Source organism: Pleurodeles waltl, chromosome 3_1 (genome assembly GCF_031143425.1).
Source record: "Pleurodeles waltl isolate 20211129_DDA chromosome 3_1, aPleWal1.hap1.20221129, whole genome shotgun sequence".
Classification (NCBI taxonomy): domain Eukaryota; kingdom Metazoa; phylum Chordata; class Amphibia; order Caudata; family Salamandridae; genus Pleurodeles; species Pleurodeles waltl.
The window spans coordinates 512,947,080-512,961,981 of NC_090440.1; the positions used below are offsets into that span (position 1 = coordinate 512,947,080).

At 40.6% G+C, this 14,902-nt stretch overlaps 1 protein-coding gene across 1 annotated transcript in view; it reads right to left on the bottom strand.

The window, feature by feature from the left end:
* Positions 1-14,902, bottom strand: part of IGF1R (insulin like growth factor 1 receptor) — a 649,229-nt gene that overhangs the window by 42,194 nt on the left and 592,133 nt on the right. Inside the window, exons 15-17 of the mRNA XM_069222768.1 lie at positions 10,740-10,845; positions 9,996-10,066; positions 3,471-3,700 (exon numbers count right to left, since the gene is read on the bottom strand). Of these exons, the coding sequence (XP_069078869.1) occupies positions 3,471-3,700; positions 9,996-10,066; positions 10,740-10,845 (407 nt within the window). The remainder of the gene's footprint in view (positions 1-3,470; positions 3,701-9,995; positions 10,067-10,739; positions 10,846-14,902) is intronic.

Genomic DNA, 14,902 nt, shown 5'->3' on the forward strand with positions numbered 1-14,902 from the left:
CATTATCGTCATAACCACAGGATCGCCTCAAAAGGTGAATCAATGCCTTCTCAATCACTGCCTTTAATAACACCTATATCGACCAAGATCGCATTAACACTATCAATTACCCCTACTGGTTGCTTGGTGAAAATACAGAATTTTTACCAATATGAAGACCTACTGGACCCTGAGGAAATGCTAAGAATATTGTGTCAAAAGCAAACAACAAATGATTTACGGAATGCAGAAGCAATCAAACATTCACCCCCTGTCACAGATCTGGGTTTAATCCATCAATTCTTGTGCTCACTATGCCACCCCAGTTTGGAAACAGTCATATGGGAATCAGTCTTGACCCTGATCCCCATTGGAACAGTCGAGCCCCGAACTGCCAGGCCAGGCACGCCCTGGAATAGAAACAAGCTTCCTGGGACAGGTTTCAGGGTATCACCCTTCATCAGCCAAGCTATCTTGAATCCGGTGGCATAGTGAGCATGAGACCCACGTCTGGGCATACCAGACACACTGAAGCCACAAAAGCAAACAAATACACAAAGGACAGAATGCGGAACCAAACATTCACCCCCCATCACAGATTTGGGTCTAGTCCATCAATTCTTTTGCTTACGATGCCACCCCAGTTTGGACCCAGCCATATGCAGATCAGTCTTGACCCTGTTTCCCAAGGGAACAGACCAGCCCAAACTGCCATGCCAGGTCCTCCCTGGACCAGAAAAAAAAGTATCCTAGTTTCAGGTTATCACACCCTCCATCAGCCAGGCTAGCTTGAATCTAGTGGCATAGTGAGCCCGAGAGCCACATCTGGACACTTAGGGCGACAAAAGCAAATAAACACAAAAAAAAGAATATTGTGTAAGCACAATTACCCAATACCATTAAGCTTTCTGAGCTAAACATATTCTTTGTCTCAGGATAATTTTGAAACGAAGGTACCCTTAGAGCTCACAGATTGAAGGTACTCTTAGAGCTTATATATTCCCTTTCTCCAATCAGTATTCTGACAATATTATACCTTTCACGTTATGACTAATGTCATGCCTTGGAATTTACTAATTTTTTCCCACTTATATGGCACTTTCAAATAAAAATACCTTTTAGTGCCCTACTCACGTACACCTCATCAGATTAGGCCAAATAGTAAGCCTTATAAATCTCAATAATTTGTCAATGGTGCAGTACTCTTATGCCAAACTACGATTTAGTGTTCCTAGCCTCTCATTCCCCTTACACCAAAAGATCTTTCCACTACAATTTATGATGGTGGCCGTTTCTACCATTTGTAACCTCACTCAAGTGGTAGAAACTGAGATTTCAGGGAGTTCAGGCCACTGCTAGAGTTGACAGATCCCCATTCTCCAATCTCAGTTTCGATAATATTATACCTTTCAAGTTACTACCAATATCACACCTTGAAATGTACAATTATTTTCGCACTTAGACAACTTCAAGTAAAAATACCTCCCAGCACCCCAACTCACATAAATCTCACCATGTTATGCCAAATATCACATCCTGTAACTTTTCAATAATTTCTTATAGGGTGGTACTTTTATGCAAAATCACCACTTTGTGTTACGACCCTGTATTCCCCTCCTTTCCAATTATACTTTAAAGATGGCAGCCGTGTCTTCTGTCTGCAACTCTAATCCAGTAGTAGAAACTGAGGCAGGATTTCTGGCCTCCGCTCATTTAAAAATGGCGTGCACTTACTTTGGCAGCAGCACATCGAACTAATTCTTCTTGGGGATTTACAACATGCGGTAAGAGGGCTCTCGGGCACCAGCTGCCTGATACTGATTTGTATCTATTTCTCTAGTTGTACAGGGCCCGGATGCTGTTCCCCTTTGACAGACCAGCATACAGGTCTCCACAGGCCACGCCATTTTGGCTTGGTAGCATTTCACCATCGGACTTTAAAATCTACTGCTACGGGAGCTGTGATGACCTTGCATGCTTATATGCACTAGTCGGTCAGATTTTGTGTGTGTGTGTGTGGTTGGGGGGGAGGAGGGGGGTGTTGGGGATAAATCGATCTTTAAAAACTGAGCTCTGACGCAGCCCTCATAGAAAGGTGGATCACCTCTCACCTGCTTTAATTAACATGCTCACATGTTCCGAAGAACGAACAACTGTCTTTTGGCTTTACCCCTGTGCTTAGCCTGCTCTCAGCAATTATACCAATGCATGGGTACACAGACTAACATCTTTTTTGTAAACACCGAGACTTTTACATCCTCTAAAGTGTAAGCATGCTTGTATTATTGAATTAATGTGCTCTATAGAGATCTGCCTCAATAAGGTTAGAAATCAAGATACTGAGGATACAAATGTATTCATAATCTTTATAATGCAGCAATCATTTTTTCAAATGTATTACTCAATGCTTAGTGTTGAATAGAAGAACTGCTAAACACAGTATTGCTGATGTTTCAAATATTGTTCTAAACAGAATTGTACCCAGGGCTATACGAATTGTGAATGTGAAGGAAAATATTGGCTTCATAATTCTGGATGAAAATGGGTACCCTATTTAAAGAGGTATTTCGACAACATGGTGTCAGTAAGTAAGTGACAACTGGCTTCTCTCAATTCACCCCTCAATGTTTTTCTCCACTGTATTTATTATATTTCATTTCTACCTATCAACTCACTAGAAAGAAAACTCATACTGCAATTCTTTATTCTAATGGAACAGATGTTTGCCTGTACCCATGTTCCACACTAATATCCAGATAACCCAGTCATATACTTTGGCTCTACAGGTCTCTAAAGAATGAACCATAAGATCCAGAGTAATTCCATATGAATGTGGGCTTTGGATGCCACTTTTTGACTGAGATACGTTTCACCCAACTATGATAAATACACATTATTTAATTTCACATAAACACAAATCTCTTATGTCTGCTCACCTCACATATGGCGGTGGGCACAACTATTCTTTAGAAAAACCCAATATGACTAACCACCACCACACTATTTGCATCGCTGCAGTCTTGCGAAAGCCTCAGGCTATCAGGCAGAGGGTGGGAAGGGAAGGGTGTTCGGCAAAACATGCGTTGGCTCCTCATTGAACACCACTTATATATGCCTGTAATTTGATGGATCAACTTGTAAATCAAAAGGAAATCTCTAAAAAAATAAAAATAAAAAAAAAAAACAAGAATGGATTCTGCACTTTTATATTTTGGGGTAGATACACTTAACTTTATTTACAAGTATACCAATACGGAGGCTAAGTACATCCCAACCTCAACAAGTGAACTACCCCTCTCAGACTATAGGTATTACTCAATGGGGAATGGAGTGCTGGACCTTGAAGCACACCACTTCAGGGCTGAAGTTGACCAAGAATTCAGCGATGACAGTTATTTTAAACACAGATGACAATAAAAAACCCAACTTTCCGCCTGTAGTATTACCAACGAAACTACCACCTTTGAATAAGACAGTACTATTTAACTCACCACATGATGACAATTGAATTCCTTCATTACCGAGGCCTCGTTCAGAAACTCTATCCTCTCTCGCATGCTTGCAGACTCATTAACTGTTTTGATGGCCACCCTAGTTTCAGGTTCATCTTTCACAACACCCTTGGCAATTCCTTCGTAAACCATTCCGAAGGACCCTTGGCCAAGCTCCCGATTCATAGTTATCTTCTCCCGTGCGACTTCCCACTCATCAGGGACATACACTGAAAAATAAGAGAAAAGAAAAACTTACTGCATAATATTTAAAATAACTTCAGCTGTCCTTCCATGAGATGGTAGCAGTGATGAATGTGTGCATGTGCTGACTGCACTGTTTTGGAACACGTCATATCAGTTTTTAATTAACTGAATTGAAGGACTACCACCGTTAAAACGCACATGCCTGAAGAACCCTTAGAAGTCACAGATACATGTAAGCAAAATCCAAACCACAAGTAGGACCAGGAGGAATAATCTTTGCAAACATATATGGCAAACGGTCAACACGTGATATACAAGCTAAGTAGTCTGCATATTAAATGCACAGGTTACTGAGCAACTTCGCCTTTTTATAAACAAGTTAAGCAAGGGTAACCCTATGATTTCACCTGAGCTTATAAGCAACTTACCTGGACTTTAGATAAAACGGAAATAACTCATGGTGAGCGTGTTTCATTATTTTATAAGGAACGGATTACTTAACGCTAACACTCATCTTACAGATTGTAGTAATGTACTTTCACATGCTCATGTTCACCTGCCATTTGCTGATGGGGTTTGACCGATAAACTGTTTCAGGTTGACGCTTGTAATGTACGACTAGCATTCTTAGATTATAATGATGCAGGTTGTCTCTGTGCACGTGTGCTGCTAGTAGTCGTTAGGTGACTCCTAAAGAAATGTCTACTAATTGCTACTTCACTAAATTAGAGGGTTGGGAGAGTTGTGAATATGGCATGCTACAAGCTGCAAACTGAGTGTTACTGCATTTGTTATTGAAGACTGCATATTGCCATAAACAGGAAGGCTATACCACTAAACCTCTGAAGTAGTGGGACGTGGGAAGAGTCAACAGCGGCAGCAAATAATGTATTTAATACAGTTTGACAAACATGTTCTTCCTTTCCTACCAGAATGTTCACATAGTAATACTTTGTAAAGGTGTGGAGAGCTCACCTAACAGCTTCACTAATATCTTCTAATGCAATATTCCCTATAAAAGTCATAGTTGCTTCTTTTTACGAGTAGACTGAGAATGATAATATCTAACAACGGCAGTTACCCTATAAGGTTTATGTGAACCTCCAAGAAAAGGCAAAAGTGGTTTGAATCATCTGAATATTACTTAATATAGACTGTTGAGACCTTAAATTATTTTTGGACTAAAATGCATTATCTCGATCAACAAATACAATGATTAAATCATAGCCAGCAGATAAAAAAATAAATGCATTCATTTTTAAAAATAAAAAAGCAAGCAGGTGCTGATTGTTTCACCTATCATTGTGATCATGTTTGGGCAATGTGGAAAACCTATATAAAGAAAGACCAGATATCATGAGAATGTTTAACAACATATAAATTACAAAGGTGTATACTAGTCTGTTCTAATTTTTCGGTTTGCTTGTGTCTAAAGGAGACAGTGTTTTACCTGCTTTATTTATACCGGGTCATCATCGAGTGTGCACAAAGTAACAAGCACTCAAGCATCTAGCTGTTAAAATCATGAGAAACATTTTACAACTCGAGTGGTAAACCAGCGGAATTAGGAAAAAGCAATATGCAATCTCGCATGAGGAGGATTCACAAGTAGGTGAAGAGAGAGTATAAAAAAAACTGTCTTTTACAATTGCACGGGGATCCTAATGCAGAACAGTACAGCTATATCTGGACTGAAGGTGAAAAGGGCATATTAGGAGAGGTTATTTTACAGGTGGTGAACTGAAAATTCACTCCGTACGTTGATGGAATAAGAAATTTCATTTATAAGAAGAAGCAGCCAACAGATCCTGGCCTGGCTACGTTAAAGGAACAAGGAGTTAGGAAAATAATCTGGCAAAAAAAATCCAGCAAAGGACTTTAAAAAAAGCGGAGTGTGGCCGAACTTATTAAAAACGAAGGCTGGGGCAACAGCCTTGTATGGCGGTAGTGATGAAATGAAGTAAGTACAAGCAGTTTACACGATCGATCCTTTGCTGATTTTGTTTTAACCAAATTATTTTCCTACTAAGGAACTTCAAAATAAGCCTAGGCAAGATGTCATCATCCCACTTCTCATTGCTTTCCTCACTATTAGACACTGTGCAATAAGGTAAACAGGACATCACATTTTGTAAGTGGCAAATCCCTCTCAGCTGGACACGATTTAACCTTTTCCTGTGCTGCAACTAGACAATTCTTGCTTGAGTGGTTGAAAATTGGATTTGACAACGATGGATATTCCCAATGTACAACAAAGCTGTTGTCTTCTTTTTGTAGTTATGGCATTTATGCACTTAATTCTTCTTCACTCGCCAGCTGTAAATGCCCTGGATAAATAGGTGTACTACAACAACTGAACGAAATTTGTTAAACACACTGGACGTAGATTTTATGGTGAATGGGTGAAGTTTGAGCTCATAATGATTGACACTTCTCACAATCTGAAATACAGTTGATGAGCTGGATGCGTCAGTATAAGTAAACAGGGAACTTGAGATCTAGCATAACCAGGAAACCCCCAATCCCCAAGTCTCCTGTAATACTGAAATGACTGTGTGATATAGCCATCTTGAAATGTATAGCCGTTATGTATTTCTCAAAGAGCAATCAATCTTGTATGTGTCAAGAAAGTATACAGACATTATCTATTGACCTTTTCTCACAAAGGCATTGCCTCTCTTGCTGTTTTGTGGTTTAGGAAGCATCTTCTTCATCATAAGTGGCAGCTTATCTTTTATAGTGCTGCTATTTCATAAAAGATGAGTGAATGGAACTGTCTCAAATTTGATGCCATATTCGTTCTGCTCAGTGGCACTCAATCTCAGGTTATATTCTTCTAGCTATGTGTTGGAAGAGGCATGTGTGCTTCGGGAGCCTTTGCCTCGGTGCCTTGAATTTCCACAGAAAATGCAGTTGACTGTACTGCAGGCTGAGGTGGAACTGTTGTTTGTGTACTGCTGTTGGACCTCTGTGGAAAGACTATGTCCACTTGCTTTTGAGGTTGATTATTTTGTATTAAAAAAGGGTCAGCTTAATTACAAAGTCCCAGGAAATTACACAGCTTTTGTGTCTAATTTGCCCAGCATCTCGAACTTGAGCCTAAAAGATGATCTACATCAAAAGGGGTACTCAAAAGATCCGTAAATCTAAAAGTTGAGATTCACAGATGTCATCATAAGATTATAAGCCCGTTCGATCTGGAGGCAAGTGGCATCCACACTATCGAAGGCACAGTTTATACCTGCATACACTGCAATTTTCCCATCTTGTATAATTTTCTGAAAACTCTTTTGGTGGTGTTCTCGAACATTCTGTGCTAGCTCCTCCATTTCCTCCCACTGAGGACTACTTTAGTGGCTAAGAAGAGCATGAGAGTTAGCAACGTGCCTTGTTACAGCAGCATCTATTGCTACGGCTTTCTCAAAGGCCTTCAATGAATTTACTTTCCTTGCACGGTGTTAGATGTTCCCCAGTGACTTGGTAACAGTAACCTTTATTTGCTGTGTGCACCATCACTAAGTCATAAGCTACATGGTCTCTAATGCAAATGGGCTCCTCGGGTGCTGCCCAACCCTATTCTAGGTAAGATATTATTCTTTCAAGGGTCCTTGAAGTTCTCAGTGATGAATATCAGACCTGTCTTCAGTATGGTAAGGTACTGATGCGTATATTCAGTACTAGAAATAATCTCAATTAAAGAATCCTTTTTTATCTTCTTTTGCATATTGACGCTATGCTGAAAAGTAGCTCCCTGAATTATGTAATGGGAGGAAATTTCTTCAGGAGGGGAAGTGTTAATGGGGTATGTCTCTGAAGCTTTATTGCAAGTTCTGAAATCATGTACATACAATGCATCATCCAAAGGCTCTCCTGAAGGGAAATTTACATCCATTCGTGGCACTTCCTCCAAAAGTCTGTGTCTTTTGTTGGTAGAGGTGATGGTTCAGAAAGCTTATATTGCTAATATTTTTTGGTTTGACAATTTGTGTACTTTTCAAATAGCCTCTTCAAATTTATCGTTTTACCATGTATGATCGATTGTTTGAGATTGGTCAAAAAAGTGACTAGTTTTGGTGTCAATATGTACACAGTGGTGTTTGATGGTGACCCTTGGGTTCTTGTCAATAGGGACCAAAATGCAGTAAGTCAACTCTCTTTTCGAACGCGAGAAATTGTTTTGATGTTTTCCGATCGAGACTGTTTTCATTCTTCATTGCAGCACGGAATTTGTGGCGGATTCGATTTTGAAATAGAAATAGGAAGAAGATGTTGATCCCACTAACCTGTGACCGTTTTGCCCAGTCTCAGACTCCTCTAATGATCAACTGATATTTTCGGCTCGATCTGCCTTTCAAACTGACCCATGTCTTTTTTTATGACCCTCTTTTTGAGGTCTCACAGCTTAATGAATTTAATCGTCTTTTCCAAGATGGCAGAGAGAAGGTGGTTCCTTCTCTACAGGTGGAGATGGGATGGTATCCTTGATTTATGTCAACTGGGTGTGGAGTCTTGTATGAGCACTGCAGCATTTTTGGGAATATTAAGAGTCAACAGGTCTCCAGAATCAAGGCCCGTTCCTCATCCAGAACAGCTATGGATGATGGTCAACCATATTCCTTAACTTCTAGTTGTCAATGCCCTCTTCTAATTCTTCAACTGTTCCTGAGAAGACTTGACTGAAGCTTCTTTTTCTATTAGAGTGTAAGGTGCCGCCTTCCATCATTCTTTGTCTTGGTATTTTGGACTAGAGTGCATGGCACAGAAGACAATTACCTTCTTTGTGATGTAGATATCATGGATGAATGACAGACATAACCAAACCACGCCTTCCCCTGTGTCATTCCCATACTGCCTTTTCTCAACAGCCATGTGTAAATGAAGTGTAAAAAAACAACAACAAAAAAACAGCCTTGACAGTTAGTGTTGGGTATTCACCTTAAAACTTGCTAATTCTCGGTCTTCAGTGTTAGTCCCCACTTGTCTGTGAAGATGTAGCAAATAGGTCTGAACACAATAACAGAAAACACAATCTGTGTGCCAGTACACTGGGGATTTCACAGGACTCGAACAGGAGAAATATGTCACATGCATAAAACCACGACTTTGAAGAAAAACAACTTATAAATTATTGAGCCTAGCACTAGATGGTTCTTTTCCATCAATATTTTAACGGTGGCTTGGTCTTCTTTTGGAAATGTGGGCAAGAGGAACAAAAAGCAGTCGAGTTGGCCTGGAAGTCCAGAAATTAGCAATGAAACACTCATCTGTAAGGAACATCTAAAAGACACATTCACTTATACACACACACACACACACACGTGTTTCTTCAGATAAACTTCACAAGGTCCAAGAACTAAACAAGCATCAATGGTGTCAAAATGTGGTGTTTCGGGCAGTGTACATATAAGTGGCCTACATTATCAGTGAACACTACTGCAGATCCAACAAAAACTCAAAACACCACCAAATGCCTTCAGATAGTATTAGTTACTGCTGCCATGTCACTTCAGCGTGTGTCTTTCAAATCACGATGGTATAACAATATGTTAAAATGTACACAAAAAGAGATGGTCATGTTGGGCTGATTACATTGCAAAACACTGGCGATCTATCTGGTTTGCACATATCTAGATGGAAACTGGTTTGCAAACACGATCAAAGAAAATAGGCATATTTAATGATAATGAACTATCAAAAGCTCTTACAAAATAAGAAGTAGTTTGGTAATAAAAAAAAAAAAAATACAAAGCCCTTTATTTGCAGCTCAGGTTTACTATGGAAACTGACAGCTCTAGTACAGTAGCTTCTGTTCTGACTCGTGCAAAACCTAAGCACTATGCACAAAACACTGTACAAAGACTCTTTGGCATTCTCAGTATAAAAAAATATATATATAATCAACCACAACTACTTTACTAGCCACAAACTGCCCATTTCCGGTTTCCTCGTGAAAATATAGCTTATTTGTTCAGTATCTGGGACATGCTTACTGAGATGTACATCACCAAATGTTTTGAAAAGGGTGCACCATCTGGATAAACAGCCTGTCCCTCATATTTTCAGGTTTCTTTTACTTGTTGAGTAGTAATTTGGATGCGTTACAGGAACTAGACCAGCAGCACTAGGTTTTATGAACATTGTTAGTGGCGAGAGCATCTGAATAGGAGGATCACAGAGAACATACAATGCTTAAGAATTCAATTGAAAGCAATACATCGTACAGCCCAGGAAATAAACAACTGCGAGAGGTCATCAGCTCATCCTGCTGACATGAACGGTAGTTGTGCACAGGATGGCGCACCTTTGCCAAATACTCACTTTCAGCAGCACTGAAGTATTCGGGGTTCACCGAGGCATACAGCACTCCATTTCCAAGTCTGTCACTGTTTCTGTTAATTGGGACAGTGTATAAGCAATCAGTGAGAAGATAAAATCATGAATTACACAATTGAAAGTACAGACAACAAACACCTATTCTGCTCTTCCTTTACTAGGGCATTTTATTATTGCGTCCTAGCCCAAGGATTTATGGAAGTTGGAAAGTTGTACAGGCTATGAAGAATCATTTTTGCTGGACTTTCCTGAAAAAATACTCTGCCAGGTGTACCGAAGGTCACGTACCCTCCTCCTCATGCTCTCCCATCCCATCTGTTCTGAACAGTACACGCATGAAGCATCAAAATGCTTCCCTGCCCTGGAGGAACAAATCAGTCCAGAGCTGCTGAAGGAGCTCCCCCCCCCCGCCCACTTCAAAAAATATTTTTGCAGCCCCCCAACCTTCAAGGTGATTCAGGTGCTCTTTTCTTCACAACTAGCAAAGAGAGCAAAATGACATAGTAACTGCGCCTGCAAGACAATCCAGTAGGTCTCGCCCAAGGGCTTTTTCATGACCTTCTGCCCCCGTTTGATGTACTGCTAGCATCTCTCCTAGATATTTAAGAAGAGATCAGTGCAGGATTGTCTTCTGAAACATCTATGCAGAAAAACCCAAACTAATCATAATCGTGGAATAATGTAGCAAGAAGGAAAGGGTCAGGCGACCTCTGCAGATACTAGTCTTACCGCTTCTTGTTTATGTAGCACACGGTGAAAATAGTTGCTAATAGCAGCAGCAGGGCCAGCAGCGGCACCATTATCGCAGGATACAGGTACTTCCCATAGTCCGGTGCTGAAAAGAAAAAAGGAGATGATTTCAGTGACACCCACCTCCCCTTCACAAAACAACTGCAGGAGTTAAGAAAGGAAAAACAAACCCCGCAAGATGCATCACTGAAAATCACCAGGGCCACAGTATGTAAGTTGAGCATGCAGAGGACATCAGTACATTCTTAATACTCGCTGTGGTGATGAACAACCTCTTTCTACGCACTGCTTTACTCTCCAGTGCTTCACAAAAGAACAAAATAGAGCCCAGTGGAAATACGGCGGTCAATGCTGTATAAGGCATACAGACAAATGGCTGAGTACCTCATTTCAAGTTCATCCCGAAAGGGCATACTTAGGCCAGAAAATAGCCTTTCCTCAACATCAGCTATTAATGTTTTATCTGGCTGTTATTTATTTCACCAAAGTCAAATTGTTCCTTTACTTAAACAGTAAAAGTTAAAACTCTTACTCTTGTCATCATTAATCTCAGCATCATATCTTGGCATATCTCCAGTTAGCTCAGCAATACTACTGGTGTACAATAGGAACCATAAGCTTTGTAGATTGAACGCAGACCACGTTCAACAAGTGAATCAATGACTTTGGATAAGGGGAACTCCATTTTCACCCAGAGGTCTGGAAACATGGGAAAAGAATAAAGCAATTCCCATAAGGAGTTTTCAAGTTTAGGCTTAAGCCTCCTGTTTTTGCCGTGGCAGTCTCCTGTGCAAGAGCACAACTGACCACCTCGAGAATCTAAAGTGTCACCTTTAAAAAAGAAAAGTAAAGTGTAGCTCATACTTACCCAACATTTTAAAAAGGACAAACAAAATCCGAATATGGGTAGTGCTATAGCAGGTTCCGTATTTTAGATATGGTTCTCACTGTCTGAGGCCGAAAGACCAGTGTCAACATGCAGATGCAATACCCTAGGTTTTTTTGCATATACTTCAGGAGCGCTCTGGTAGGGACGTGGTACGACTTGCATGGTAAGTGTGCACCAATTTTAAATATATTCCACTCAGGAATGAATCCAAATATCCATTGTTAAGCTGCCCACTAAAGTCAATTATTTCTTGGTGTGCAAGGCTTCAAAGCCTGCTTGTCTAAAAACCTGGAAAGATGTCAATTTCTTACTAACATTTTTCATATAGTGCATAGGAAATACCTTCTAGCTACCCTCAGCCCACATAAATACCTGCACAAACTCTGAGACTAACATAGGGTTGCAGGCGGGAAGGAGGATTGGGGGCAGGAAGCAAACAAACAAAATTCTGATTATGCTATGCATTCCACAATCCTATACAAAAGGTGACTCACATCATCAACCCTTTCCACAAACCTCACTTTCATCAGAAATTCACCACCTGTAAGAACATTCGATACCAATGAGAAGCCTTAGATCTTATTGCCTTATTGTCAACCCAAAATGAACATGTCACTTCACATCTGTAATGCTTTGTCTGGCAGATACTCTCACTGGAGATTCCGGGCCTCCACAGGCGCCAGACTGGATCTGGAAACTTTTTCCAGCAGGCCGCTAGGCGGTTCTCTGCAGCTCCACATTAACTTTGTCCCACCCTGCGAGTGAGGGAGTGGAACCGCATGTAAGCGCCACCCTGCACCCTGACGTCAGTTTCATGCTTATTTCTTTGGGCACTGAGACACAGAGCATGAACAATTTTTGATACCAGTGTGCAACCTCCTAACTTGGGACCGGCCGTATTTGATGCAAAAGAGGAGGTCATTTCATGGAGTGGGAGGGCAGTGGGGAATCTGAGGTTAGAAAGCATATCCACAAGAAAGAGTGCTACAGAAGATAAGTACTGTATTCTTCTGATTAATTCCTCACCTTAGAAGAGATATAAAAGCAGTAGCACCCAAGGTGGCGGGTCTGTAGGGTGGGCTCAGACCAAAAAGTCTTGCAGTACCGAATGGATGAAATGCTGTTTCAGCAGGACCTAGCTGTCAAGGCAGTAGTGCTTTATAAATGTGTGTGCTGACACCCGTGTTACAACCTGGAGTGTGTCAAGGACAGGTACTCCAAATGTCAACACAGTGGCAGTGGCCTTGGCCTGGTGGAATTGACTCTCCGACCTTAGAGCCTGCTTCATGGCCAGTATGTAAAGGCAAAAAGTGACAGGTAGGGATAAATTTAGTGCTAAGTTATAAGAACAGTCCTTAATTCTGTTACTTCTGGATTTATTTCTTTTTCGTATTTATTTCCAAAAAGAATTTAATATAGCAAAAAGGATCTATGGTGATATCATACAAGACTTAAAACACATTACATAAATACGTGTACAAAAAATATTATTCACAATGCACAAACCATAATTTACATATAAAATTTTAACAATATAAAAAAGAAAGAGAAGAAACCATCTTGAGGTGGTGCCCTACGTATTAGAGATGTGGTCACTATTATGTCACTCCACATGTGATCCACTATTATTTGCTAAGGCACTGGGCTTTTCGTGCACTTAACTATCACTAACTTGTGTATTTCTTTCATACAAGCGTGATAACGTGCATCTCAAATTTTTACAATCTGGGGCCAGATGTAGGAAACACTTTGCGAGTCGCAAACGGCAAAATCTGCCGTTTGCGACTCGCAAATGCGTGTTTCCTATGCAGAAATGCATTTTGCGAGTCGTTACCGACTCGCAAAATGCATTTCCGAATCGCAAATAGGAAGGGGTGTTCCCTTCCTATTTGCGAGTCGCAGTGGTATGCAACTCCATTTGCATGGAGTCGCAGTTACCATCCACTTCAAGTGGATGGTAACCCACTCGCAAATTGGAAGGGGTCCCCAGGGGACCCCTTCCAGTTTGAGACTGGACCCCAAAATATTTTTTCAGGGCAGGGAGTGGTCCAAGGGACCACTCCCTGCCCTGAAAAAACCGAAACAAAAGGTTTCGGATTTTTTTGAAATGCAGCTCGTTTTCCCTTAGGGAAAACGGGCTACATTAAAAAAAAAAAAAAAACTGCTTTATTTAAAAGCAGGTCGCTAACATGGAGGTCTGCTGACGTCAGCAGGCCTCCATGTTAGCGAGTGCCTATACTCGCAATGGGGCCGCAATTTGCGACCCACCTCATGAATATTCATGAGGTGGGTCATTGCGACCCCATTGCGAGTTGCAGTCGGTGTCTCAGACACCGTACTGCATAGCAATTTGCGACTTGCAAATTGCGAGTCGCAGGGACTCGCAATTTGCAAGTCGCAAATTGCTTTTTTTGTACATCTGGCCCATAGTCCAGTAATTAACAAGCCCAATCCACTTGCAGTACATAAAGGTCAACGCGTTTCGGTCAACTCATTTATGGCCTCATCAGGACTGGAGAAGGGCAATCATAGTTCTTAATTATAGAAGAAGAATGGTGCAACCCATCCTGTCCACTGTTCTTAAACCAGCAAAAGCGGTTGCTATTTCAAATTAAATCAGTGCGGCTTGGATCGGCTTCCGTTTTTTCTGTGTCCGGCGTGTTCTCACTATTACTGTCACGTCAGCGAGTTTGATTCCGAGCGCGTCTTCCGTGTGGAAAACGTTGCTAAGAGACGTCTCTTAGAGACATTCTTCTTCTATAATTAAGAACTATGATTGCCCTTCTCCAGTCCTGATGAGGCCATAAATGAGTTGGCCGAAACGCGTTGACCTTTATGTACTGCAAGTGGATTGGGCTTGTTAATTACTGGACTATATTGTAAAAATTTGAGATGCACGTTATCACGCTTGTGTGAAAGAAATACACAAGTTAGTGATAGTTAAGTGCACGAAAAGCCCAGTGCCTTAGCAAATAATAGTGGATCACATGTGGAGTGACATAATAGTGACCACATCTCTAATACGTAGGGCACCACCTCAAGATGGTTTCTTCTCTTTCTTTTTTTATATGTTTAAAATTTTATATGTAAATTATGGTTTGTGCATTGTGAATAATATTTTTTGTACACGTATTTATGTAATGTGTTTTAAGTCTTGTATGATATCACCATAGATCCTTTTTGCTATATTAAATTCTTTTTGGAAATAAATACGAAAAATAAATAAATCCAGAAGTAACAGAATTAAGGACTG